At 38.4% G+C, this 26,834-nt stretch overlaps 1 protein-coding gene across 2 annotated transcripts in view; it reads left to right on the plus strand.

Moving 5' to 3' along the window:
* Nucleotides 1-26,834, plus strand: part of RIT2 (Ras like without CAAX 2) — a 386,411-nt gene that overhangs the window by 185,992 nt on the left and 173,585 nt on the right. Inside the window, exons 4-5 of one of the 2 annotated variants that reach the window (XM_021686324.1) lie at nucleotides 17,805-17,996; nucleotides 19,716-19,746. In XM_021686324.1, the coding sequence (XP_021541999.1) occupies nucleotides 17,805-17,996; nucleotides 19,716-19,736 (213 nt within the window). In that variant the 3' untranslated portion in view covers nucleotides 19,737-19,746. Of the gene's footprint in view, nucleotides 1-17,804; nucleotides 17,997-19,715; nucleotides 19,747-26,834 lie in introns of those variants that run through there. The other variant, XM_021686323.1, reaches the window with a different exon arrangement.

Raw genomic sequence — 26,834 nt, forward strand, 5'->3', positions numbered from 1 at the left:
TTTACACCCTAATCCCTGTCCCTCTAGTCAATCCAAAAGACGTGTCCCCTGATTGTGGCTTTCCACTCTCCCCCCCCTTCAGTTTTTACTGCCCATAAACCAGATTTCCAGTTTCTGTGGACAGTTCCTTTCAGGTGTCTCGTGTCAACTCTAACTAGACAAGGACAAATCTGTGTGAGACAAAATGGGCCTTAAATTACTGACTTTCTCAATCCACTTTTTTCTGTTACTACTTCTGTAGTTTCCCAGGTTCCAGAGCTACAAAAACTGGTGCTAGGTTTAGTTTAATTCTTGTCTTTGGAGAGGAAGTGTGATATGATATGTCTCTGATTTCCTAATTGGCGGCTCTTGGACTTAGGCCATATCATTTAGTATCTCTGCTTTGCTCTTTTTTTTTCCCCCTATCTAATGTGGGAGCTAATAATGAGTCAGGGCATGTGCAAAAGCCTAATCTATTGCCTGGTATTATTGATAGAACCATGAATAGCGTGTTTCCATTTCTTGTCTCTCATGCCCAAGCTGGTAGGCATCAAATCTTTCCTTTTTATTCCTCGAAATGTCAGAAATAGTTCTCTCCATTTCTCTGTTTTGTTACCTCTCATTCAAGTATTTTCCCTTTTATTTTTCCCCCATGGAAATTCACTTCAGGATTACTGTAAAAGTCTTCATTCCCCCCCCCCCCCGCCTTTAACTTCTCTTCTCTTCATTACTTCTGTTGCCAAATCAGTCCTACTGAAATAGGGCTGCAGGTTACTTTCCTCTAAAAACAACAACAAAAAAATTCTCTTGAGTTCTTGTTTTCCTATCACATCAAATCTGACACGTGGTTGTCAGGGCTTTCCAGAATGTGACTTCACTCAACACCAGGAACATGCCAGCCCTTTACGTATGCCATACTCCTGTCTTTTTCAATAATAACATTTCCCTTATGAAGTACATATTTCAGTCCCCTACCACATATCCCTCATTTTCTCCCCAATCCCACACTTCTTCTAGCCCTATACATCTATCATTGTCCTGTCTTATGTTCCTTACTAGGGTCAGCAAGCTTCAGGAGTGACTTAATGTCAGAGTAGAATTGCCACTGCCCTTTTTGCTGAGAGACCTGCCCAGAGACTGTCTCTTTGGAGTTCTTCTCACATACACTCTTGGATGTTCTTTTGTGATTCTACCATGCCAATGGGGCTGGTTTCATGGGCCAGGAATTGTGCAATCAACCACAACTCCATGCTAAGAAGGGTCTTGTATTTGCTTTAATGCTCTGCTGTTGCTGTCTTGAAGTGCTTAATTTTTGAACAAGTGTCCCCACATTTTAATTTTGTACTGGGCCCCATGAATTATGTAGCCTGGCAACCTCTGCATTTGTTTTGAGTGGCATTGAGGTAAGAGCCTTACATATAGGAGTAATCTTCATTTTAGCCAGATTTTAGGCACTATGAATCCACCACTATTCAATGACATATCTAGGTATTAAATCTAGGGCTTCCTACTTTTTCCAGCATTAAAATCAAAATATTTTAAATATCATCCACAATCTTAACATGTGTTTTCTACAAAACAGCTTTTCTGTTACTCTGCTTGAGTGTTGCAGCAGTATCATTGAGTAAATCTACAAAATGTTTGGTGAGATTTAAGTTGAAAACACAATTTGAGACTTAGTCTTAGAAAACCTGCTACTGCAGATCCTGTTGACATTGAGGGCATTTTACCCTATTTGAAACCTCATAAGAGAAAATGCATTCAGCTCTAAGTGCTCAGGGAGAGACTCATGTCACCTGACACATTAGTATGTTGTTGTTATTGACCACGAGAGTGATGGAATTGATCATGTTCCCAATGTAGCTTTGATTGTCTACAAGTTGAGTCAAATTTGCAGATCAAACCGCTTTATCTTGGTTTCAATGTTCTAATTTCTATTTGTTCTTTTCCACATTTACTCATATTTTTGTTTCATTATATGTATTAAGCCATCTCAAATCTGACATATCTGTCACATAAGTGCTCAATAAATATTTGATGAATGAGTTAGGCAGTATTCCATGATTTAGTGCATTCCTGAAAATACAGGAGTGTCAAATATTGAAAGGCAATGATAGACAAATGTATAGTGGACATGGTTATGTTCTCTGAAAACTACAAAATAGTATAAATTCATTATATTTGGCCTTTTAGATACCATCTTTGACCATTTGTTACCAGCATTTATGAAAGTTCTTTATTCATTTCCATTTTAATTGAACATTCTCAACTACCTTAAGGCTTCAGTTTGAGGCTGAAGAACCACCACTAGTATTGATTTCAATCTTGGTACTTTGCATCAATTACAGCAAATTTATGAATCCTACACTTTTGTCACTTTGATAATATTTTCATTTTTTTATTCCTTCTTTAAAAACATGCAAACAAAAGCAACAACCACCATTTTGCTCCTCTGACCACCTCCAAAAACTGAATTGTGAACTGGTATGCAGGTCCTTGATGTTTAAGTGCCATGCAGATGCTGAATTTGGATCATGAAAGGTGATTTAAGGGTAACTATACATAATCTTTGGAAGTAAAATTGCATGAAAGTTGAGGAGCCCTTTATGATTGACAAATTAAGAAAAATAACACGTCTCGTTTCTTCCACCAAGTCCTCTTTGCTTTCTTCCTGCAAACTGCTCTTGCCATTTTCTAAATCCCCATGATTCATGTAGTACTTCATTGCCCTTCATTTGTTTCCTCCTGGCCTATTTATGCTTGGTCAACCAGGACAGGGTCAGACTTTTTTGGTAGTTTATGTATCTGACCACTTGGCATAGTGTCAGCTGCATGAGTGAATTATTTTTTCATTTACTTTTTGTGTACTAGGGACGTAAGTGTGGTATGGAGATGTGACTATCATGAGTATGGCAACCATAGACAATGGTATATGTGTGTGTTGTGCTAGAAAGCATTTGAGGGTTGGCTTGACCATAGTGCTAGTGCATTTTGTAAACAGTGTGGCACTCATACATTGTAGTGGCACTCATTGAATACAATGGGGAGCTGGTTCAGTCCCTATATTTCTGAAAGCCTGCTTAAAATACTCTGATAATTAAGAGACTGATATGAGATTAATCAGGATATTTTGTGTTCAGAATTAAGAGTATTCTCACCTTATTTTAGTACAAGAAAACCTTTCAAAGGGAACTGATGAAGCTACAGCATTGTACTCAGAATAGCTTAGATAATCTTAGAGAAAGGGGAACCTGGGTGGCTCAGTCGGTTAAGTGTCTGACTCTTGATTTCAGCTCAGGTCATGATCTCAGGGTTGTGAGATTGAGCCCAGTGTCAGGCTCTGTGCTGGGCATGAAGCCTGCTTGGATCTCTCTCTCTCCCTCTCCCTTGTCCCATGGCCCCCCAATCCCTCATTCCCTCTCTAAAAAAAAAAATATTAGAAATGGTTATGTTTGTAGTATTGTACACAGTAGATCTCTTTCATAGATATTTTGTTACTTATGGATAGTAAATGGAATCTAGTCATGATCCTGAATAATTAACCAAGTTTCATTTATAACAAGCAAATGAAGAAGAGATTAACATTCAGGATACACAGAACATAAAGATCTTTAATTCATGGGTGAACAAAGATGGAAGCAACATGTTGAAAATAACATTTTTCTTATAAAGTGATTTCAGTGTCATATATTATTAAGCTGATAATAGCTGCAGAGATTCTGCTCAACTTTGTGTGCCACACCAGCTTCCAGTGCATCTTTTTTTTATTTTATTATGTTACGTTAGTCACCATACAATACATCATTAGTTTTTGATGTGGTGATCCATGATCCATTGTTTTCATATAACACCCAGTGCTCCATGTAGTACATGCCCTCCTTAATACCATTCACTGAGCTAATCCATTCCCCCAACCCCCTCCCCTCTAAAATCCTGTTTGTTTCTCAGAGTCCATAGTCTCTCATGGTTCATCTCTCCCTCCGATTCCCCCTCTTCATTTTTCCCTTCCTTCTCCTAATGTCCTCCATGCTATTCCTTATGTTCCACAAATAAGTGAAACCATATGATAATTGACTTTCTCTGCTTGATTTATTTCACTTAGCATAATCTCCAGACCCATCCATGTTGATATAAAAGTTGGGTATTCATCCTTTCTGATGGCTGAGTAATATTCCATTGTATATATGGACCACATCTTCTTTATCCATTCATCTTTTGAAGGGCATCTCAGCTCCTTCCACAGTTTGGCTATTGTGGACATTGCTGCTATGAACATTGGGGTGCATATGGCCCTTCTTTTCACTACATCTGTGTCTTTGGGGGTAAATACCCAAGTGCAATTGCTGGGTCATAGGGTAGCTCTATTTTTAAATTTTTGAGGAACCTCCACACTGTTTTCCAAAGTGGCTGTACCAACTTGCATTCCCACCAACAATGTAAGAGGGTTCCCCTTTCTCCACAACCTCTCCAACATTTGTTTCTTTCCCTATCCATTTTTGCCATTCTAACAGGTGTAAGGTGGTATCTCAGTGTGGTTTTGATTTGAATTTCCCTGATGCCTAATGATGATGTACATTTTTTCATGTGTCTGTTAGCCATTTGTATGTCTTCAGAGAAGTACCTTTTCATATCTTTTGCCCATTTTTAGTTCTTTGAAAGAATTAATAAGATCGATAAACCACTGGCCAGACTTATCCAAAAGAAAAGAGAAAGGACCCAAATTAATAAAATTATGAATGAAAGGGGAGAGATCACGACTAACACCAAGGAAATAGAAACAATTATTAGAAATTATTATCAACAACTATATGCCAATAAACTGAGCAATCTGGATGAAATGGATGCCTTCCTAGAAACCTATAAGCTTCCAAGACTGAAACAGGAAGAAATTGACAACCTGAATAGGCCAATAACCAGTAACGAGATTGAAGCAGTGATCAAAAACCTCCAAAAAAACCAAGAGTCCAGGGCATGATGGATTCCCTGGGGAATTCTACCAAACTTTCAAAGAAGAAATAATACCTATTTTCCTGAAGCTGTTTCAAAAAATAGAAACAGAAGGAAAACTTCCAAACTCATTCTATGAGGCCAACATTATCTTAATCCCCAAACCAGGCAAAGACCTCATCAAAAAGGAGAATTTCAGACTGATATCCCTGATGAATATGGATTCCAAAATCCTCAACAAAATCCTAGTTAATAGGATCCAACAGTACATTAAAAGGATCATCCACCACGACCAAGTGGGATTTATCCCCAGGATGCAAGGGTGGTTCAACGTTCGCAAATCAATCAATGTGATAGAACACATTAATAAGAGGAGGGAGAAGAACCATATGGTCCTCTCAATTGATGCAGAAAAAGCATTTGACAAAATACAGCATCCTTTCCTGATTAAAACTCTTCAGAGTACAGGGATAGAGGGAACATTCCTCAAGTTCATAAAATCCATCTATGAAAAACCCACAGCAAATATCATCCTCAATGGGGAAAAGCTGAGAGCCTTTCCCTTAAGATCAGGAACACGTTAAGGATGCCTATTCTCGCCACTATTGTTCAACATAGTACTAGAAGTCCTAGCAACAGCAATCAGACAACAAAAAGAAATAAAATGTTTTCAAATTGGCAAAGAAGTCAGACTCTCTCTTTTCGCAGACAACATGATACTTTATGTGGAAAACCCAAAAGACTCCACCCCAAAGTACTAGAACTCATCCAGCAATTCAGTAATGTGGCAGGATACAAAATCAATGCACAGAAATCAGTTGCTTTCTTATACACCAACAACGCAACTGTAGAAAGAGAAATTAGAGAAATGATTCCATTTACAATAGCACCAAAAACCATAAGATACCTTGGAATAAACCTAACCAAAGAGGTAAAGGATCCATACTCTAGGAATTACAGAACACTCATGAAAGAAATTGAAGAAGACACAAAAAGATGGAAAAATATTCCATGCTCATGGATCGGAAGAATAAACATTGTTAAAATGTCTATACTACCCAGAGCAATCTATACCTTCAATGCCATTCCAGTCAAAATTCCAATGACATTTTTCAAAGTGCTGGAACAAACAGTCCTAAAATTTGTATGGAATCAGAAAAGACCCCGAATCGCCAAGGAAATGTTGAAAAAGAAAAACAAAGCTGAGGGCATCACGTTGCCTGATTTCAAGCTATATTACAAAGCTGTGATCACCAAGACAGGATGATAACTAGCACAAAAATACACATATAGACCAATGGAACAGAATAGAGAATCCAGATATGGACCCTCAACTCTGTGGTCAAATAATCTTTGACAAAGCAGGAAAAAATATGCAATGGAAAAAAGACAGTCTCTTCAATAAATGGTGCTGGGAAAATTGGACAGCTATATACAGAAGAATGAAACTCAACCATTCTCTAACACCGTACACAAAGATAAACTCAAAATGGATGAAAGACCTCAATGTGAGACAGGATTCCATCCAAATCCTAGAGGAGAACATAGGCAGTAACCTCTTTGACATCAGCCACAGCAACTTCTTTCAAGATACATCTCCAGAAGCTAGTGAAACAAAAGCAAAAATGAACTTTTGGGACTTCATCAAGATAAAAAGCTTCTGCACAGCAAAAGAAACAGTCAACAAGGGGCGCCTGGGTGGCTCAGTCGTTAAGCATCTGCCTTCGGCTTGGGTCTTGATCCGAGGGTCCTGGGATCAAGCCCCGCATCAGGCTCCCTGCTCCGCTGGAGGCCTGCTTCTCCCTCTCCCACTCCCCCTGCTTGTGTTCCCTCTCTTGCTGTGTCTCTCTCTCTCGTCAAATAAATAAATAAAATCTTTAAAAAAAAAAAAAGTCAACAAAACAAAGAGGCAATCCACAGAATGGGAGAAGATATTTGCAAATGACACTATGGATAAAGGGCTGGTATCCAAGATCTATAAAGAACTTCTCAAACTCAAAACAAATAATCAAACCCCAAAAACAAATAATCAAGTCCAAAAATGGGCTTCCAGTGCATCTTTAAGAAAAACCTATATATGCTTTGAAAAGAGTTAGTATGGATAAAGTCAGGTAAGAGGAAGTATCCTCCCCTTTCATTGGGATAGCTTAATTATATCTGTTTTATTGGTGGAGAGTGTCTCCTATTTGGAGGAAAAAAAAAAAAACCTTAATTTTCTGATTAAGCATATTTGAGAAATACTTCTACATTTATATTTAATGCAGCTCAAAGAGGATTTTATGCCTGTACTCCCAGTGACAGCTTCTATTCTGCAGGATTTGTACCAGAGATGATAATAGGCTTAATTTGTACTGTATTTTAAAAATCGATCAAAGCATTTTTATATCTGTTCTTTCATTTGATCCTTTCTACAGCCCTGTAAGACAGGTTAAGTGTGTGTCCTAATCCCTTTTGACAAAGAAGGATATTGAGGCACTGAGGGGTTAGGTGATTTGTTAGAGGACATATTGTGAGTAACAGAACTAAAAGTCATGTACTGTGCTTCCCAGGTTCTGTGCTCAGATCGTAAAGACCACTTTTGAACACAAACACAGTTATATACCCCTGCATCTAGGTGCAAAGCAAAATCAAACAAGGAACTCTAAAATACTAATGCTAGAACCTCATACTTGGAGACTTCAATTCAGAGCAGATGGAAGGACTGGTAGATCTATTAATATAACATATATGTGACTTGGAGTCTAGTTAATCAGCACAATTGAATATTCACTCATTCATTCACCCATTTGTTCTCTGTGAATTTTACTTTCCTGTACTTTGCCTGTCTTCCTAATAGGTGTTGGACTTCTTCAAATTTATTAGTCTTTTCTCTATGATGTAGTTATTGTTAATGTACTCAAATGTATTTTTTTTCTTATGTCTCACATAGAACCTTCTCCAGTGAGAATTTTTTTTCCAAATCCCCAAATCAAAGAATAAAAAACATTTCATTTTTTAAAATAAAACCATATCTAGGAGAGAATTTGTAAATGGGTAAGAAACATAGGAGATGCTCAATATGACTCTCATATAAATACAGATGAAAGAAACAAGATTCTATTTTTTACCCTAAAATGTATAAAAGGTAGAAAAATTTGATAAGTGTCATGAGTGAGAATGAGGGGAACAGGTACATTTACGTAATGTCGGAAAGAGTTATTGGTACGATATCTTTGGTGAAATCAGCACTATTTCTCAAAAGTAAAAATGTGTGTTCTCTCTCATCTAGCAATACTACTTCTCAGATATACATCTGTGCAATGTGGATGTTTAGGAATCTATATTGCAGCATAGTTGATAATAGGAATAAAGGAAGACCTCTAAATATCTGTTTATAGGCAACTAGTTACATAAATTATGGTACATGTGTTAAAGGAATTATGATGCATTCATGGCAAATAATACTTCTTTGTGCTTATATGGAATGATCTCCAAGGTATATTAGGGATATTAAATCTTAACTAAGGTTAAAAGTAAAAATTGTATACACTATGTGCCCATTTGAGTATAAAAAGTATGTAAAGGTGGAATGTAGATGTCTTTCCTTGTGTGTACATAAACTATTTCTGTAAGGGTAAAGAAACTATTAACTGTCATGCATTTGGAAAAAAAAAGCTGGGGTTGAGATAATAAAATTAATTTTATATACTTCTGTACCTCTTGAATATTTTGCAATGGGTATATTTTTCAATAGACAATAGACAATTAAAAATAAAGAATTTTAATGCTTAAGACAGTAATTGACAGTGAACTATAAATTGTAAAATAAATTTTCTCCAGTTTAGTTTGTACTTTTATGGTTTTGATCATTTACACTGATGTAATAAATCCATTTATATTTTCTTAAATATCACATATATTTCTACAGTGATTGTACCATTTCTATTTGAAAAATGTAATTATAAGTCGGGGAAACTTCATTTAGCAATTTCAATCCATAGGGCTCTAGTCAGTCCACATCAGCTATGGGATTCTGACTGAGGCAGAGGGTTTTCAGAATTAGAGAATGCCAGAACTGAGAGGAACATCAGAACTTTTATAAGCCTCGTTTGTCTTAGAGATGAAGAAACTGAGGCCCAGGAGGATTTCTTTCTCCCATGTTAGCACATGACACTTACATGGTGAAATTTAGGATTGAGGTAAACTTTAGTACTAAGTAAATTGAGATAGTGTGAATCAGAGAAGATAAGTTATTCAAACCAACTCAATATTAGCTGGCTGGTCATCATTGGAAAAGTCTTTCTCAGTCTCTCTCTCTCTCTCTCTCTTTTTTTTTTAATCCTTTCTGGGCTCAAGTTCGTAAAACTTTAAAATGATTGGTTGAACCCAGTGATACTATTTGCACCCATTCCATGTTCACTGAAAATGTTTTAAAAGATCACCCACTAACTCCATACCCTATTAACTTTATTATCCTCTCTACACTTGTAAGCACCTCAGTTTTCCACAATTTCTGGATCTAAGTAAACACTCCTACCCCTCAAAAGTCAAGCCATGTTAAATCAAATTAACATTTGTTTCAACAATTACTCTGAAGAAGGCATTTTAGTAATTCCTATAAATAGCTTGTTGGGTGAAGAATTCACATCTCAAGTTCTTCAAATACAGCTCAAGCTTATGTGAATCTTTCTTTCTTCGATGACTTTATTTCCAAGTCACACTATGTTCTTTTGTTCTTTTATCGTTTAACATGGCTTGTTCCACAGCCGGAGTCTAAGTTGTGTATTTCCTCTTGCTTGTATCTGACCCGACCTTGTGATTTAACAATGGATTCAACAGAGTAACAGTGAATGAAAACTTCTGACTAAAAGGAATGTTTCAGATTGCAACTCAGACCAAATACTGAATTTTGAGTTGCCAGGAAATTGTAGTTCAGTTGGGCTGCAACATGAAAAGCTGGTACAGCAGTGTCTCCCAGGTTGGGACATCGGTACCTTCGGAAGGTGATCCTGTCCTCCTCTGCAAAGAGAGGAGAGGATGTAAGAGTGAACAGAACGTGGAAACTGCCCAAAGACTCCGCCGTCAAGTTCCCTCTGTGCCCCTTGGGGAAACAAATCTAAGAAAACTCAAGCACATAACTGGGTCTGGGATTATCTATGCTTATAATTTCCTCTGTTCACAGGGATAATCAAGGTTAAACTCGTGTTTCTTTTCATCTTTTTGAGGAGAAAATTAGTTCCTCTAGGTTTTAAAGTTTAGAGTACACAAATTTAGATTTCCTTTCCTAAAACTAGACCATTAAGTAGAAAGCTATTAAAAGGATATATACAGAGGGGCGGAGCAAGATGGCGGAGGAGTAGGAGACCTGGATTTCCTCTCCTCTCAGGAATTCAGCTGGATAGGGATCAAACCATTCTGAACACCTACAAACTCAACAGGAGATCGAAGAAAAGAAGAGCAACAACTCTCTGAACAGAAAAGCGACTATCTGGAAGGTAGGACGTGCGGAGAAGTAAATCCGAGGCGTTATTCGGGAGGATAGATGGCGGGGGAGGGGCCTCCGTTGGCTGCTTCTGGCAAGTGATAGAGCCGGAGCACAAAATTGGAACTTTTAGAAGTCGGCTCTGCTGAGGGACGTCGCTCCAGTAGCTAAGCGGGGGGTGGAACCCTCGTGGGACAGTGTGGTCTCAGGACCTTCGGGGTCACAGAAAGACCGGGGGTGCCTGAGTGTGGCAGAGCTCCCAGATATCGGAGCGGGGAAGCCGGCTGCAGAGACAGAGCCCAGGTGCGGGCTCTCAGCTCGGAGTTGCCATAAACCGTGATCCGCGGCACAGTCGGGCCCCTGCTCCTCCAGCAGGGACCCAACAAGCGGCAGATCCAGGGAGACTCACCTTCCTCCCCCGGGAGGAGCCACGCGGGAGCGCACCGCAGGGATCTGCTGGGTTTGGAGACTCCACACGGGGTCGGGTGCCAGAGATAGAAACGCTCGGTCACAGGCTGGGTGAGCACGGAGTGCGGCTGGAGACCGAGGAGACGGGAGTGACTGACGGCTTTTCTCTGGGGGCTCACTGAGGAGCGGGGCCCCGAGTTCTCGGCTCCTCCGGGGCAGAGATTGGGAGGCTACCATTTAGACTCTCCACTGCCATTTATACTCTCCGCCTCCAAAGCTGTACGGAAAGCTTGCAGGGAACAAAAGCTCTGGAGAGCAAACCTGAGCAGATTACTTAGCCCGGACTGGGCAAGGGCAGGGCAATTCCGCCTCCGGCAAAGACTTTTGGAAACCACAGCAACAGGCCCCTCCCCCAGAAGATCAGCAAGAACAGCCAGCCAAGACCAAGTCTACCGATCAATGAGAACGGCAGAACTCCAGCACTAGGGGAATAATGCACATAGAATTCATGGCTTTTTTACCATGATTCTTTAGTCTTTAAAGTTAATTTATTTTAACTGTCTTTTCTTTTTTTTTTTAATTTTTCTTTTTCCCTTTTTCAACCACCATCTTATCAATCTCTTTTTTAAAAAAAATTTTTATTTTTCATTTTTAGAGTCATATTCTATCCCTTCATAGTAGTTACCCATATTTTTGGCATGTATATATAAGTTGTTCTCTCTTTAAAATTTTGGGATGGTTTCTCCTAACAGATCAAAATATACCCTAAATCTCTAGTGTATTTTTTTTTCTACTCCCCTGCCTGATCACATTCTCTCCCTTTTTTTTTCTTTTTTTTTTAAATCCTCTTCTTTCTTTTTTCAAACAACTTCTTATCAATTCCTTTTATAAAATTTTTTATAATTTCCATCTTTACAGTCATATTCCATCCCTTCATATCAACTCTTATTTTTGTACATATATAAGTTTTTCTTTCTTTAAAATTTTGGGAGGCACTTTCTTCTAACAGACCAAAATACACCCAAAATCTAGTGTGTGGCACTGATCTATATACCAGCTTGATCATATTTGATCACATTCTGTTTTTCTGTTTTGTTCTGTTTTTGTTTGTTTTTATCTTTTTCTTTTTTCCTCTTTCCCTTTTTTTCCCACTGCTTCAGGTCTTTTCTGATTTGTTTAGAGTATATTTTCTGGGAACATTGTTATCCTGTTAGCATTTTGTTCTCTCATTAATCTATTCTCCTCTGGACAAAATGACAAGATGGAAAAAATCACCTCAACAAAAAGAACAAGAGGTAGTACCGACTGCCAGGGACCTACTCAATACAGACATTGGTACGATGTCAGATCTAGAGTTCAGAATCATCACTTTAAAGATACTAGCTGGGCTTGAGAAAAGCATGGAAGTTATTAGAGAAACCCTTTCTGGAGAAGTAAAAGAACTAAAATCTAACCAAGTAAAAATCAAAAAGGCTATTAATGAGGTGCAATCAAATATGGGGGCACTAACTGCTAGGATAAATGAGGCAAAAGAGAGAATCAGTGATATAGAAGACCAAATGATGGAAAATAAAGAAACTGAGAAAAAGAGAGATAAACAACTACTGGATCACGAGGGCAGAATTTGAGAGATAAACAATACCATAAGATGAAAGAACATTAGAATAATTGGGATCCCAGAAGAAGAAGAAAGAGAGGGGCAGAAGGTATAATGGAGCAAATTATAGCAGAACTTCCCTAATTTGGGGAAGGAAACAGGCATCAAAATCCAGGAAGCACAGAGAACCCCTCTCAAAATCAATAAAAATAGGTCAACACCCTGACATCTAATAGTAAAACTTACGAGTCTCAGAGACACAGAAAAAGTCCTGAAAGCAACTCAGAACAAGAGGTCTGTAACCTACAATGATAGAGACATTGGCAACAGACCTATCCACAGAGACCTGGCAGGCTAGAAAGGACTGGCATGATCTATTTTGAGCACCAAATGAGAAAAATATGCAGCCAAGTATACTCTATCCAGCTAGGCTGTCACTGAAAATAGAAGGACAGATAAAAAGCTTCCAGGACAAAAACTAAAAGAATTCACAAACACGAAACCAGCCCTGCAAGAAATATTGAAAGGGGTCCTCTAAGCAAAGAGAGAGCCTAAAAGTAACATAGACCAGAGAGGAACACAGACAATATACAGTCAGAGTCACCTTACAGGCAATACAATGGCACTAAATTCCTATCTTTCAATAGTTACCCTGAATGTAAATGGGCTAAATGCCCCAATCAAAAGACACAGGCTATCAGATTGGATTGAAAAACAAGACCCATCAATATGCTGTCTGCAAGAGACTCATTTTAGACCCAAAGACACCCCCAGATTGAAAGTGAGGGGGTGGAAAACCATTTACCATGCTAATGGACACCAAAAGAAAGCTGGGGTGGCAATCCTTATATCAGACAAATTAGATTTTAAACCAAAGACTATAATAAGAGATGAGGAAGGACACGATATCCTACTTAAAGGGTCTATCCAACAGGAAGATCTAACAATTGTAAATATATATGCCCCTAACATGGGAGCAGCCAATTATATAAGGCAATTAATAACAAAAGCAAAGAAACACATCGACAACAATACAATAATAGTGGGGGACTTTAACACCCCCCTCACTGAAATGGACAGATCGTCTAAGCAAAAGATCAACAAGGAAAGAAAGACTTTAAATGACACACTGGACCAAATGGACTTCACAGACATATTCAGAACATTCCATCCCAAAGCAACGGAATACACATTCTTCTCTAGTGCCCATGGAACATTCTCCAGAATAGATCACATCCTAGGTCACAAATCAGCTCTCAACCGGTACCAAAAGATTGGGATCATTCCCTGCCTATTTTCAGACCACAATGCTTTGAAACTAGAACTCAATCACAAGAGGAAAGTTGGAAAGAACTCAAATACATGGAGGCTAAAGAGCATCCTACTGATGAATGAATGGGTCAACCCGGAAATTAAAGAAGAATTAAAAAAATACATGGAAACCAATGAAAATAAAAACACAACTATTCAAAATCTTTGGGATGCAGCAAAGGCGGTCCTAAGAGGAAAGTATATAGCAATACAAGCCTTTCTCAAGAAACAAGAAAGGTCTCAAGTACACAACCTAACCCTACACCTAAAGGAGCTGGAGAAAGAACAGCAAATAAAGCCTAAACCCAGCAGGAGAAGAGAAATAGTAAAGATCAGAGCAGAAATCAATGAAATAGAAACCAAAAGAACAGTAGAATAGATCAACGAAACTAGGAGCTTGTTCTTTGAAAGAATTAATAAGACTGATAAACCCCTGGCCAGATTTATCAAACAAAAAAAAGAAAAAAAAAAGAGAAATGACCCAAATAAATAAAATCAGGAATGAAAGAGGAGAGATCACAACCAACACCAAAGAAATACAAACAGTTATAAGAACATATTATGAGCAACTCTATGCCAGCAAATTAGATAATCTGGAAGAAATGGATGCATTCCTAGACATGTATCAACTACCAAAACTGAACCAGGAAGAAATAGAAAACCTGAACAGACCTATAACCACTAAGGAAATTGAAGCAGTCATCAAAAATCTCCCAACAAACAAAAGCCCAGGGCCAGATGGCTTCCCAGGGGAATTCTACCAAACATTTCAAGAAGAATTAATACCTATTCTTCTGAAACTGTTCCAAAAAATAGAAATGGAAGGAAAACTTCTGAACTCATTTTATAAGGCCACCATTACCTTGATCCCAAAACCAACAAATACCCCATCAAAAAGGAGAACTACAGACTAATATCCTTGATGAACATGGATACAAAAATTCTCACCAAAATACCAGCCAATAGGATCCAACAGTACATTAAAAGGATTATTCACCACGACCAAGTGGGATTTATCCCTGGGCTGCAAGGTTGGTTCAACATCCCCAAATCAATCAACGTGATACAATACATTAACAAAAGAAAGAACAAGAATCATATGATCCTCTCAATAGATGCAAAAAGCATTTGACAAAGTATGGCATCCTTTCCTGATAAAACTCTTCAGAGTATAGGCATAGAGGGTACATACCTCAATATCATAAAAGCCATCTATGAAAAACCTACAGCAAATATCATTCTCAATGGGGAAAATCTGAGAGCCTTCCCCCTAAGGTCAGGAACGCGGCAGGGATGTCCACTATCACCACTGCTATTCAACATAGTATTGGAAGCCCTAGCCACAGCAATCAGACAACAAAAAGAAATCAAAGGCATTCAAATCGGCAAAGAAGTCGTCAAACTCTCACTCTTTGCAGATGATACGATACTTTATGTGGAAAACCGAAAAGACTCCACCCCAAAACTGCTAGAACTCATACAGGAATTAAGTAAAGTGGCAGGATATAAAATCAATCCATAGAAATCAGTGGCATTCCTATACACCAACAACAAGACAGAAGAAAGAGAAATTAAGGAGTTGATCCCATTTACAATTGCAACCAAAACCATAAGATACCTAGGAATAAATCTAACCAAAGAGGCAAAGAATCTGTACTCAGAAAACTATAAAATACTCATGAAAGAAATTGAGGAAGACACAAAGAAATGGAAAATCGTTCCATGCTCATGGATTGGAAGAACAAATATTGTGAAGATGTCAATGCTACCTAGAGCAATCTACACATTCAATGCAATCCCCATCAAAATACCATCCACTTTTTTCAAAGAAATGGAACAAATAATCCTAAAATTCGTATGGAACCAGAAAAGACCCCGCATAGCCAGAGGAATGTTGAAAAAGAAAAGCAAAGCTGGCAGCATCACAATTCCGGACTTCCAGCTCTATTACAAAGCTGTCAACATCAAGACAGTATGGTACTGGCACAAAAACAGGCACATAGATCAATGGAACAGAATAGAGAGCCCAGAAATGGACCCTCAACTGTATGGTCAACTAATCTTTGACAAAGCAGGAAAGAATGCCCAATGGAAAAAAGAGTCTCTTCAACAAATGGTGTTGGGAAAATTGGATAGCCACATGCAGAAGAATGAAACTGGACCATTTCCTTACACCACACACAAAAATAGACTCCAAATGTTTGAAAGACCTCAATGTGAGACAGGAGTTCATCAAAATCCTAAAGGAGAACACAGGCAGCAACCTCTTCAACCTCAGCCACAGCAACTTCTTCCTAGAAACATCACCAAAGGCAAGGGAATCAAGGGCAAAAATGAACTATTGGGACTTCATCAAGATCAAAAGCTTTTGCAAAGCAAAGGAAACAGTCAACAAAACCAAAAGACAACTGGCAGAATGGGAGAAGATATTTGCAAATGACCTATAGATAAAGGGCTAGTATCCAAAATCTATAAAGAACTTATCAAACTCAACACCCAAAGAACAAAGAATCCAATCAAGAAATGGGCAGAAGACATGAACAGACATTTTTCCAAAGAAGACATCCAAATGGCCAACAGACACATGAAAAAGTGCTCAGTATCACTCAGCATCAGGGAAATCCAAATCAAAACCTCAATGAGATACCACCTCACACTAGTCAGAATGGCTAAAATTAGCAAGTCAGGAAATGACAGATGTTGGTGGGGATGCGGAGAAAGGGGAACCCTCCTACACTGTTGGTGGGAATGCAAGCTGGTGCAGCCACTCTGGAAAACAGTATGGAGGTTCCTCAAAAAGTTGAAAATAGAGCTACCATACAATCCAGCAATTGCAGTACTTGGTATTTACCCCAAAGATACAAAAGTAGGGATCCGAAAGGGTACGTGCACCCCAATGTTTATAGCAGCAATGTCCACAATAACCAAACTATGGAAAGAGCCCAGATGTCCATCGACAGATGAATGGATAAAGAAAAGGTGGTATATATATACAATGGAATATTATGCAGCCATCAAAAGGAATGAGATCTTGCCATTTGCAACAACATGGATGGAACTAGAGGGTATTATGCTGAGCGAAATAAGTCAAACAGAGAAAGACATGTATCATATGACCTCATGATATGAGGAATTCTTAATCTCAGGAAACAAACTGAGGGTTGCTGGAGTGGGGGGTGGGGTGGGAGGGATGGGGTGACTGGGTGATAGACACTGGGGAGGGTATGTGCACTGGTAAGCGCTGTGAATTGTGCAAGATTATTGAATCTCAGATCTGTACCTCTGAAACAAATAATGCAATATATGTTAAGGAAAAAAAAAAAGATAGCAGGAGGGGAAGGATGAAGGAGGGGAAATCGGAGGGGTAGATGAACCATGAGAGACGATGGACTCTGAAAAACAAACTGAGGGTTCTAGAGGGGAGGGGGGTGGGAGGATGGGTTAGCTTGGTGATGGTTATTGAGGAGGGTACGTTCTGCATGGAGCACTGGGTGTTATGCACAAACAATGAATCGTGGAACACTTCATCTAAAACTAATGATGTAATGTATGGTGATTAACATAACAATAAAAAAATTTTTTAAAAAAGGATATATACAATCTCTAAGAGTTCCTTAGTTAACCTGCTATTTAACATATCTCCCTCAAGATCTCTTAAATCAAATTTTCTATGATTAAAGGTGAACACTCAGAACACTTTTTTTTTTTAAAGATTTTATTTATTTGAGAGAGAGAATGAGATAGAGAGAGCATGAGGGGGGGGGGGTCAGAGGGAGAAGCAGACTCCCTGCTGAGCAGGGAGCCTGATGCGGGACTCGATCCCGGGACTCCAGGATCATGACCTGAGCCGAAGGCAGTCGCTTAACCAACTGAGCCACCCAGGTGCCCAAACACTCAGAACACTTTAAAGCATTCAGATTTCATAATGGTAGAGTTAGACCTCCTCATGCTTTCCTATATGCAAAGCCCAGAAATAAACTTTGATGAAATTTCTACCCAAACTACCTTGTCTCATAATTTATCTACTTTTGACCTCTTATTTTATTGACATGTTGGCTTCACTGTTTTAAATTACATAACAATTTTGTTCTTTTCCTGCAGGCAGAGTTCACAGCCATGCGGGAGCAGTACATGCGAGGTGGGGAGGGATTCATCATCTGCTACTCTGTCACCGACCGCCAGTCATTCCAGGAAGCTGCCAAGTTTAAAGAGCTCATTTTTCAAGTCCGCCACACCTATGAAATTCCCCTGGTGCTGGTGGGTAACAAAGTTGACCTAGACCGGTTCCGCCAGGTGAGTGCCAAATTTGGTTTGTTTGTTCTTAACTCTCAGGGTACATAGTACTTGGTCAAGTCTGGCTGCTCTCCAAGGTTCGTACTGAGAGTTATGAGAAAGAAATGATGCATGTGATTTTCCTGCGAAATCTTTGAAGTCCTGTGGTAGGTTGTGTCAGTTGCCACTATGTATCCCATCCCACATGCTACTCTGCAGTGTCCTCACCACTCCAACAGGAAGCATAGTCTGTTTCTCCCATCTCCTTGGATCTGGGCTGGCCCTATGATTGCTTGTGGGCAGTAGTGGTTAGTAGAGGTGAGGTTATGTATACTTTCAGAGTTTGAACCATTAGAGCTCTGCAGCTTCTGCATTTGCCACTTAAAATGCTTGTTCTTGGGGCGCCTGGGTGGCTCAGTTGTTGGGCATCTGCCTTCGGCTCGGGTCAAGATCCCAGAGTCCTGGGATCGAGCCCCACATTGGGCTCCCTGCTCCCCAGGAAGCCTGCTTCTCTCTCTCCCACTCGCCCTGCTTGTGTTCCCTCTCTCACTGTGTGTCTCTCTGTCAAATAAATAAATAAAATCTTTTAAAAAATAAATAAATAAATAAATAAAATGCTTGTTCTTGGGATCCAGCTACCGTGTAAAGACCAAACTAACCATCAGAGTTCCAGAATCAGAACAAGCCTCACTTGCTGGGTTAAGAAATGCCTTCCGTATACCATCAATCTGCTTCAAGCTGCCTCTGCTATATCATTGTGATCCTCAGTTCATTTCTCCAGACAAACAAAATTCATAATGCAGAAACCATGGCTAGTTTCTAATAATGCAGAAACCATGGATTGTGATCCACTACCAGATTTCATGTAGTTCCTTATAGTTTATTCTTTTCCGATTAGACACTTTCAGGGCCTGATGGGCAAGCTGTGATGGCCTCATCTCCGCAGGGTAATAATACTTGTCTTCCTTGTACTCCTTACTACTCTTAAAGAGATTAAATAAACAAAACCTAGTTCAGGGACCAGGAGAATCATCTCACAGTTCTGTTGCCATGACTTACTTTGTACAAAGTTAAATTACTAAGAAATTGCATGCAAATCAAAATTTTATAAATCAAATTCTCTAAATTGAATGGTATAATTCTAATTTTAGGTGCTTTATCCTTATTTGCATTGACCTTAAATTTGAGCTGGATTTTAATAGTTTGTATGTTTCCAGTTCATGATTTTTAGACTTAAAATAGCCTGCTAATAAATCCTTTTGCTAAGTTTAAGAATCTTCACTAAAACAGTTCTCTCCTATTTTAAGTGTTTTATATATTTGGATTTTTGTATCTAATGCATCTTAAGTTTTCTTAAAGTGAGAATATCATATAGAGTCAATGCTTATAAATCTATGCTTAAAACAAATATTTCTATAACTTAGTGTGGTACATTTTTGTAGTGGCATTTTTTTCTATATTTTACTTGAAAATCTAAGGATCTTAAAGTGGCAACTGAATATTTTTTAGGAGCTATAATACTTGTCTCCTCTGCACCTGTTCTCCTGCCTTCCATTGTTGTTTCTCTTTCTCCAAAGCAATGTTTAGTATGATATGGTTACATGGCTATGAGAGAGGAATTCAAGTTTATCTCACCCGCTAAATATTAATCTATTCTGTGATACTTGACAAAAATGAAGAAGAGAAGTATAGGTCTAGTGGTGAACATTTCAGATACTCCTCCACTTTTTTTTTTTTAAGGACTTCCGGGAAGTGACATGAGGGAGCACCCTGAGATGGTAGTATACCATCAGTGATTACATGACGGCCTTTATTGCACTTCTCAGAATTCCTAGAGAACGTAAACCTTATGCCTGAATGCCAGTCATGAGCTACAAGTGGCTCTTGTAAGCTAGTGAATTTGAGAACATGAGGGAAACTTCTTCAGGCAAAAGTTAATCAGATTGTCTCTAGAATGATGGCTCTCCATGATTCCAACATTGGCTGGCATTTGCTTTCCCCTCACCATCTGGCTCTGCTTCCCTAGGCTGAAAAGGGGTACAACGGAATCCCTGTCTTAGCCTGGGTAATTGAAGATTAGCAGTGATGAGACTCAGAAGCATCACATACATCGCCGAAACAAATAAGAAAAATGACAGTAAACTGAGTAATTTAGCAGATTTGACAGACTTTTCCTTTTGGATAAAAGCAAGTAAACAAGATAGTCACAGAAAGTGCAAAACCCATGAAAACTCAAATTACAATTTGTTTTAAAATTGCTCATGTACCAACGCCTCCAATAATGAAGTGTTGATATGCAAATTTGGCTTCTGGCTGTGGTGTTTCTGATGGGAATAATTGTTCCTATAATTGTAGAGTGGTTGTTCCTTTTCAAAATGCTTTCAGTTCACACTTTATTTTAATCCTATAGCTGCCCTGTGTAGTTGTAAGGCAAGCAGTTGATGGATGAGGATATTTGAGAAGTAAATATACTGATAGAAATTGATTTTAATAAAATAATGCTGTTAGTGACAAATTTAAGACTAAAACCCTGATCACATGTACTCTTTTTCTTATGTTAGTCTTCAAAGGTTAGGTTTCCATTTTAGGGTTTATTTTTTTTTCCATGTAAAACAAAAAGATGCTGACACCTGCATCAACTCTAGCTCAAAGGAGTTTTGAAGAGTCCTAGAGTAAGAATGTTAAACTCTGGAAGCTTCTGAAGGAAATCATGCTGGTGCTTATGTTCAGTGCTAAGAGGCAGAGAAAGTAGGGTTTTTACTTGGTGGCTCTTCTTCCTCCTCATAGAAAGTGACTGAAAGGAAAGTGCTGATGATGACAGTTGTTTCTTGTCATGCTTATTTGGTGGAGGGGGTGACTGCCTTCTGAATCCATCTTGGTGAATCCCAAGTCCCTTTATACCAAAAAAAAAAGAAATGAGTTTTAGTGCCCGACGTCCTTCATCATTAATGACATCTTTAAGCAAAAATATTGACGGGCTGTGTTTAGAGTATTTTCTCTGAGAACAATATTCATTTTGATACTGAGGATGCATTTAGTATTGCAAGTCTCCATAGCAGGCACTTAGCACACATAATTTTACTTCATCTTCACCACAAGGCCATGAAATAGGCTCCTTTATGATCCTATTTACCTATGAGTCATCTAAAGCTTTAAAGATTCAGTGACTTGCTCAAGGTCACATAGCTAGTTAGGGCTATGAGAACATGTCCAGTGTTTCTGATTTGAAATCTCACTTTTGGCCTCCAAACCATTGTTGTTTTTCTTGATTTTTTTTTTTATATCAGCTTCAGGATCTTAGAGTGCTCCTCAGAGGATAGAACATAAGCAATTGGATTGTATCGCAGCAGGAAGAAGCAAAATGCTAGCTCTTTGGAGGTGGAGTGAGGAGCTCTAGATGCTGGACAAGCCAGTAATAGCCAGAACTTGGGAAGAATCTGAAGAAAAGTAAGGACAAGGAAATGATGCTCAAAACTACTGAAAGGCACTGTTTTATGATCAGTAGCACAATTTTATCCAGAGTCCATCCAGACTATTATAAAGCCCTTTTTTTAGATTCCCAGACTACTTTAGGTCCCTGAGCTTGCATGGTCTTTGTCCCTACTATGACTTTGGCTATCACACTGGGGAGTGGAAGGCAATCATTTCTGCTTTTTTTTGTTTTTGCAAAACCCTGACCAACTGTGCAAGGTAAAAATGGTGTTATGAATGGAGTGAGTTCCAAGGATCTGGGAGCTGGTTTAGGAAAGTTTTACATCAGTCGCAGACCACAAACTGTTTTATCCTGAAGATAGACCATGACAACCCTTTCAGGGCTGACAATCTAATTGCAGTTTAATATTCAGTTTGAAGCCTTGAAGCTCTGCTTTCCACAGCCTTACTAACTCTGTGAATGCAGATCTGGGATCATGAAATACTCCTTGTTTCTTCTTCAGTGATCTATCTATCTAATGAAAATGGTTCAATTCCTTTACTGAGAGGGGGCCTATAAAAGCTGCAGAGATCAGAAATTGCTGTGTTAGGAAAAATAACATCTAGAGTTCTGCCAAGCATCTGCTTATCTTTGTAGAGCGGTGGCAGCTTTGCGGCACAGTAGAGGAATGAGCAACCCAATCTTTGTTCTCAGGGACTTTCTCTTCTCAGAAGGGATCTATGCATGTGATGTAGAACATTATATTAAACAACAGAACTAAATATTGAACAGTATGACACCACGCATAAGTGCAGTTGTTGCTGAAAACCAGGAAAATCAATGTGGGCAGCATTTTTGAGGAAGGAAGATGCAGAATGGAGAAGCATCCTGACCAGGTAGGAAGGAGCAGGTGAATGATGACAATTCTTTTGGGAGGGGCTGACAAGAGTAGATAGAGGAGGAAATGAATGGTGGGACTGTGAGTATGCACAAGCCATGGAGTGTTGAGGAGGAGGAGTTGGGAAGACCAGCCTGTCTGGAACATACATATCAAGTAGCCTCAGAATAATTTCATAGATAAGGCCTGCCTTGAAGACACACTTTGTCAAACACAAAGTATAAATATGTACCAGAGTGTCTTGGATATGCTGTAATTGCAAATGCCACTCAAATTTTAAAAAGTGAAAAACAAAAGAGTAGTAATTCATCTTTTATCAGTACATTAGATAATCCATATCAACACATTTTCCCAATGACGAGAGTTTATATTTTTTATAGGAAAAGAGTTGTGGCAATTTATGCAATATTATAGGGATACACATTTGAATTTAACAATTTTATAACCCTATTTATCCTTTTCCATAACATTTTCTTTATCTGCTATTTCATTTCATTAAAAATGCCAATGTATTAACTCCAATTAAGATGGAAAACATAGCAAAACAAAGCTTAGAGTTTGATGTAATTTGTCTAGATTAAATAGGTTTTGAAACCAAATCAGTTTTCTGATCCTTACATATCTTTTTTTTTTTTTGCTAACACCATTTTTTCATACAATTTATTTACCAGATATTTAGTAATTACTCAATGGATAGCAAGCACTTTTTAAAAATCTGGTTGTTCAGGAGTGAACATGATGGATAAAAACTTTAGAAGAATCTGAAATTAGAGTAGGGGAGATAAATAATGATCAGTCTGAGTGTGAATGTATCAACTGCACACTGCAAAAATGGTGTCCTGAGTAAAACTATACACACGTAGAATACATCTATATACATACACACACATACATAGGAAGAGAAATAACTTCAAATACTTGAGCAGAGTTGTGGCATGAATGCATTTTCAGTATCCATCTAGTCGTTGGAGGTGGGCAAGAATGGAAGCAGGAAGACCAGTCAAGAGATCGAGTCATTAGGATGAAGAATGATGGCAGCTTCTGTGAAAGCAATAGACTATTCATGGATTCTGTGCTCTTTCAGCTCCCTGACAGGATGACAGGTGACAAAATGACAGGTTTGGAGACCTTGCATGTAGGGACAAACTGCTACATTGTTCAATGGCACCTGAGGACATTGTTGCATTGTCACACAAGACAGTCAATGTCCATGATGGACTCCTCAAGACAAGGTTAAGGCATATACTTAGCAAATATTTTTTTAGAAAATAACGGAGTATATCTTCAAAAGAATCAGATAGTCCTGAATTTAAATTTTCACTGAGACAATTACTGTGTTCTTGGACAAATCAGTGGCAAACTCAGTGAACACCCAAATTCTCCTTCAAAGAAGTACATCCTCCCAGCACAGAGATAGGAGGCATAGTCTGTAGACCACTTCAGGGCCATCCCCAGCTACACAAAGCCTCCTTGTCTGAGGTCATACTCTTTCCAGGGATACCCATTTCCAGTGAAGTGTGGACATAAATACCTAGCCATTGCAACCCAATGGGACACCATGACAAGCAAATCTTGCTCCAGATTCCCATGTTGGTCTGTCAAAGACTCTGTTGGGTTTGCATGGTCATTCAGCTTCTCCCTCGACCCAGTCCAGCTTCCTACTCCTTCCTTCACAAGTGATGATCCCTAACCAATATCATGCACTCCAAAATCTGTCTCAGTGTCTGCTTCTGTAGGACAGGGATAATGCCACTTTCATAGGTTTTTGGGTAGAGTAGATGAGATAATGTCATTAGATTATCTAGTACAGTGCTTATTACAAACTAGGGACTCAATAAATACTATGCACTACCATCCTCATCCCTCACCTGGATTATTTAAATACTCTTTGGGTTACTATGTTCTAGTCTGCCGTTTCACAGGTTAGGCACTAGCAAATGAAATATGTAAGGATTGTGTCAAGAGGAAGAGCAATTAAAACTGGAGGAAGGCCCAGCAAGTTTTCTGATAATCAAAGTACATGGGCTTTGGTACACAGACTTTGTAAAATCAATTTTGGAATTATTTTCCTAATTTTCAGATATGAAACAGTAGCAATCCTGGAGTAAATGAATTTTGAACAAAGCTTTGGATGAAATCAGTGCTTTTTTTCTGTTAGATCATGAAGGAAATCTAAGTAAAAACTGGTAATAAATGAGAAAGACATAAAAAAGATTATTGGCCATTCCAGAAAAGCTAATTTTTCCATGTATGGATGAACTCATCCTGGATGAGACCTGTGGTTCTCAAATTATAGTTTCCTAAACAGAAGAATCTGTATTAACTAGAAACATTATTGGAAACACACATTCTCAGGCTCTATCTTAGTCCTCATAAATCAGAAACAATGGAATTAGGCACAAAAGTCTAATTGAACAAATGGGGGATTTTGCAGCAAGCTAGAGAACCATTGGGCTAGAAGGCATATAGATGAAAAGACATGAGGTCATTTATACTTTAGACTCCATAAGAGAGAATCTAGACCCCATGAGCATTTTCAAAGTCTTAAATGAGATATTGGACACGTAAAAGAAAAATACACATGCACCTTCACACACACACACACACACACACACCCCTACATACATAAATAATGCTTATATCAAAAGAACAGTGATGAAAATAACATGAATTAAATCCACTTCTCCAGTCAAATGTGTCATAAAAAATCTAAATTTTGCTGCATATATTGGGCACCTACAACTAAGTGGCATTACATTTGGCAGTTTCATGTTTCATTGGAACAGAGGTTGTGTTTATTCAGTTTGAACTGACTTAACTGTTTGCTTACCTTCCTTATTTAAACGGTGTTACAGTGAATTGTTTTGTTTTCATGGATCATTGGCCACATTTGTAAAATTGACAAGTCAGTAGAGGAGTCTAGAAATAAGCTGCTTTTTAAGGAAAAGAGGAAAGAAAAGCTGCATGGGGAATCAGATTGGAGCTCTGAAATGAAATCCAAGATTACAAAGTTGCTCTGATCACTTATAATTTTTCAAAGCAATCACTTAAAAGAGCTGCCCGAAAAGAAATACCAAGTAAGTGAAGCTTTAAAATTCTTATTATCCTATTCGAGATTTCCACTTTCTGTGCCCTTCCTGGGTATCCTGGTGTAGCCAAACTCTGACATTTGTGATAATTTTCAATTCTCAGGCTTCTGGCTTTATCCAAAACAAAACAAACTGAAACATGTGTGTGCAGGTATATGTATAAATATAGGTATCATAGAGACCAAGACAATCCTGTAAATCCAAAAGAATGATATTGATATGTTGAATTACAAATACAGGTTTTCCTAGCTATCTGCAAGTAGAGTGTTCCTATGACACCTTTCGTGAGCCGGAAGGACATAAAGCAAAGAAGTAAATAGCATTCTGTAAAAGTGAAAAATCATCTTCAGATTTCATCCCAATAGCAAAAACAGATACTAATGTAGGTCTTAGCAAAAGCGAGGTTTCTAAAGTGAACTTTATGGTAGTGAAGGAAACCTATTTTCTGAAAGAGGAACACTTCCTGTTTGCGTACTGGAAACTTTTTAACTTCATTCAACCATATGTTTAGGAAATTACATAATCATCTTGATTTTAAATTTATTTTAAAATAATTGTACAGGCACAGGGGATTACAAACAAATGGGTAGAGACGCCCTGTGCACCCTTCTTTTAGCCTCCCCAGTATTATTATGTTACATAACTATAAAATATCAAAACCAAGAAATTGATACTAGTTTAATCCATAAAGCTTATTGAATTTCACCAGTTACACATACTCATTTGTGGGTATATGTGTGTAATTCTATGCAGTTCTATCATCAATGTAGCTTGCATAACCACCACTATAATCAAAATACCCAGTTGTACCATTACCATAAGACTCCCTTATTTTACTCCTTATAGCCACATGCATCCCCTACCCACCCCAGTCTCTAACTCCTGGCAACCATCAGTCCACCAGTCCATTCTCCATCTCTACACAGTTTATTTCATGATTGTTACATACATGGAATCATCCAGTATGCATCTTTTTGAGATTGGCTTTTTTCATTCAACACTATATCCTGAGACACATCCAAGTTTTGTTTATCAGTAATGTGTTCCTTTTTATTACTGAATAACATTAAGTTCGGATGTAACCACAGTTTATCCATTCGCCCTTTAAAGACATTTGGATAGTTTCCAGTTTTCATTTCTTGTAAGTAAGGCTGCTACGAACATTTATATACAAATTCCTGCATGAACTCAAGTCTATAATTCTCTGGGATAAAGGCCCAAGAGTGAAATTGCGGGGTCTTATGATATCTCCATTTTTAGTTTTGAAAGGAGATACCAATGTATTTTCCAGAGTGTCTGTACTTACTTTACATTCTCACCCTTGCCAGCATTAGACGTTATCACTATTTTTCATTTTAAACATTCTGTTAGGTGTATAGTGATATCCCATTATGGTTTTAATTTGCATTTCTCCAATGACTAATAATATTAGACATCTTTTCATGTGTTTATTTGCCATC

This window comes from Neomonachus schauinslandi, chromosome 14 (genome assembly GCF_002201575.2).
Source record: "Neomonachus schauinslandi chromosome 14, ASM220157v2, whole genome shotgun sequence".
NCBI classification, from domain to species: domain Eukaryota; kingdom Metazoa; phylum Chordata; class Mammalia; order Carnivora; family Phocidae; genus Neomonachus; species Neomonachus schauinslandi.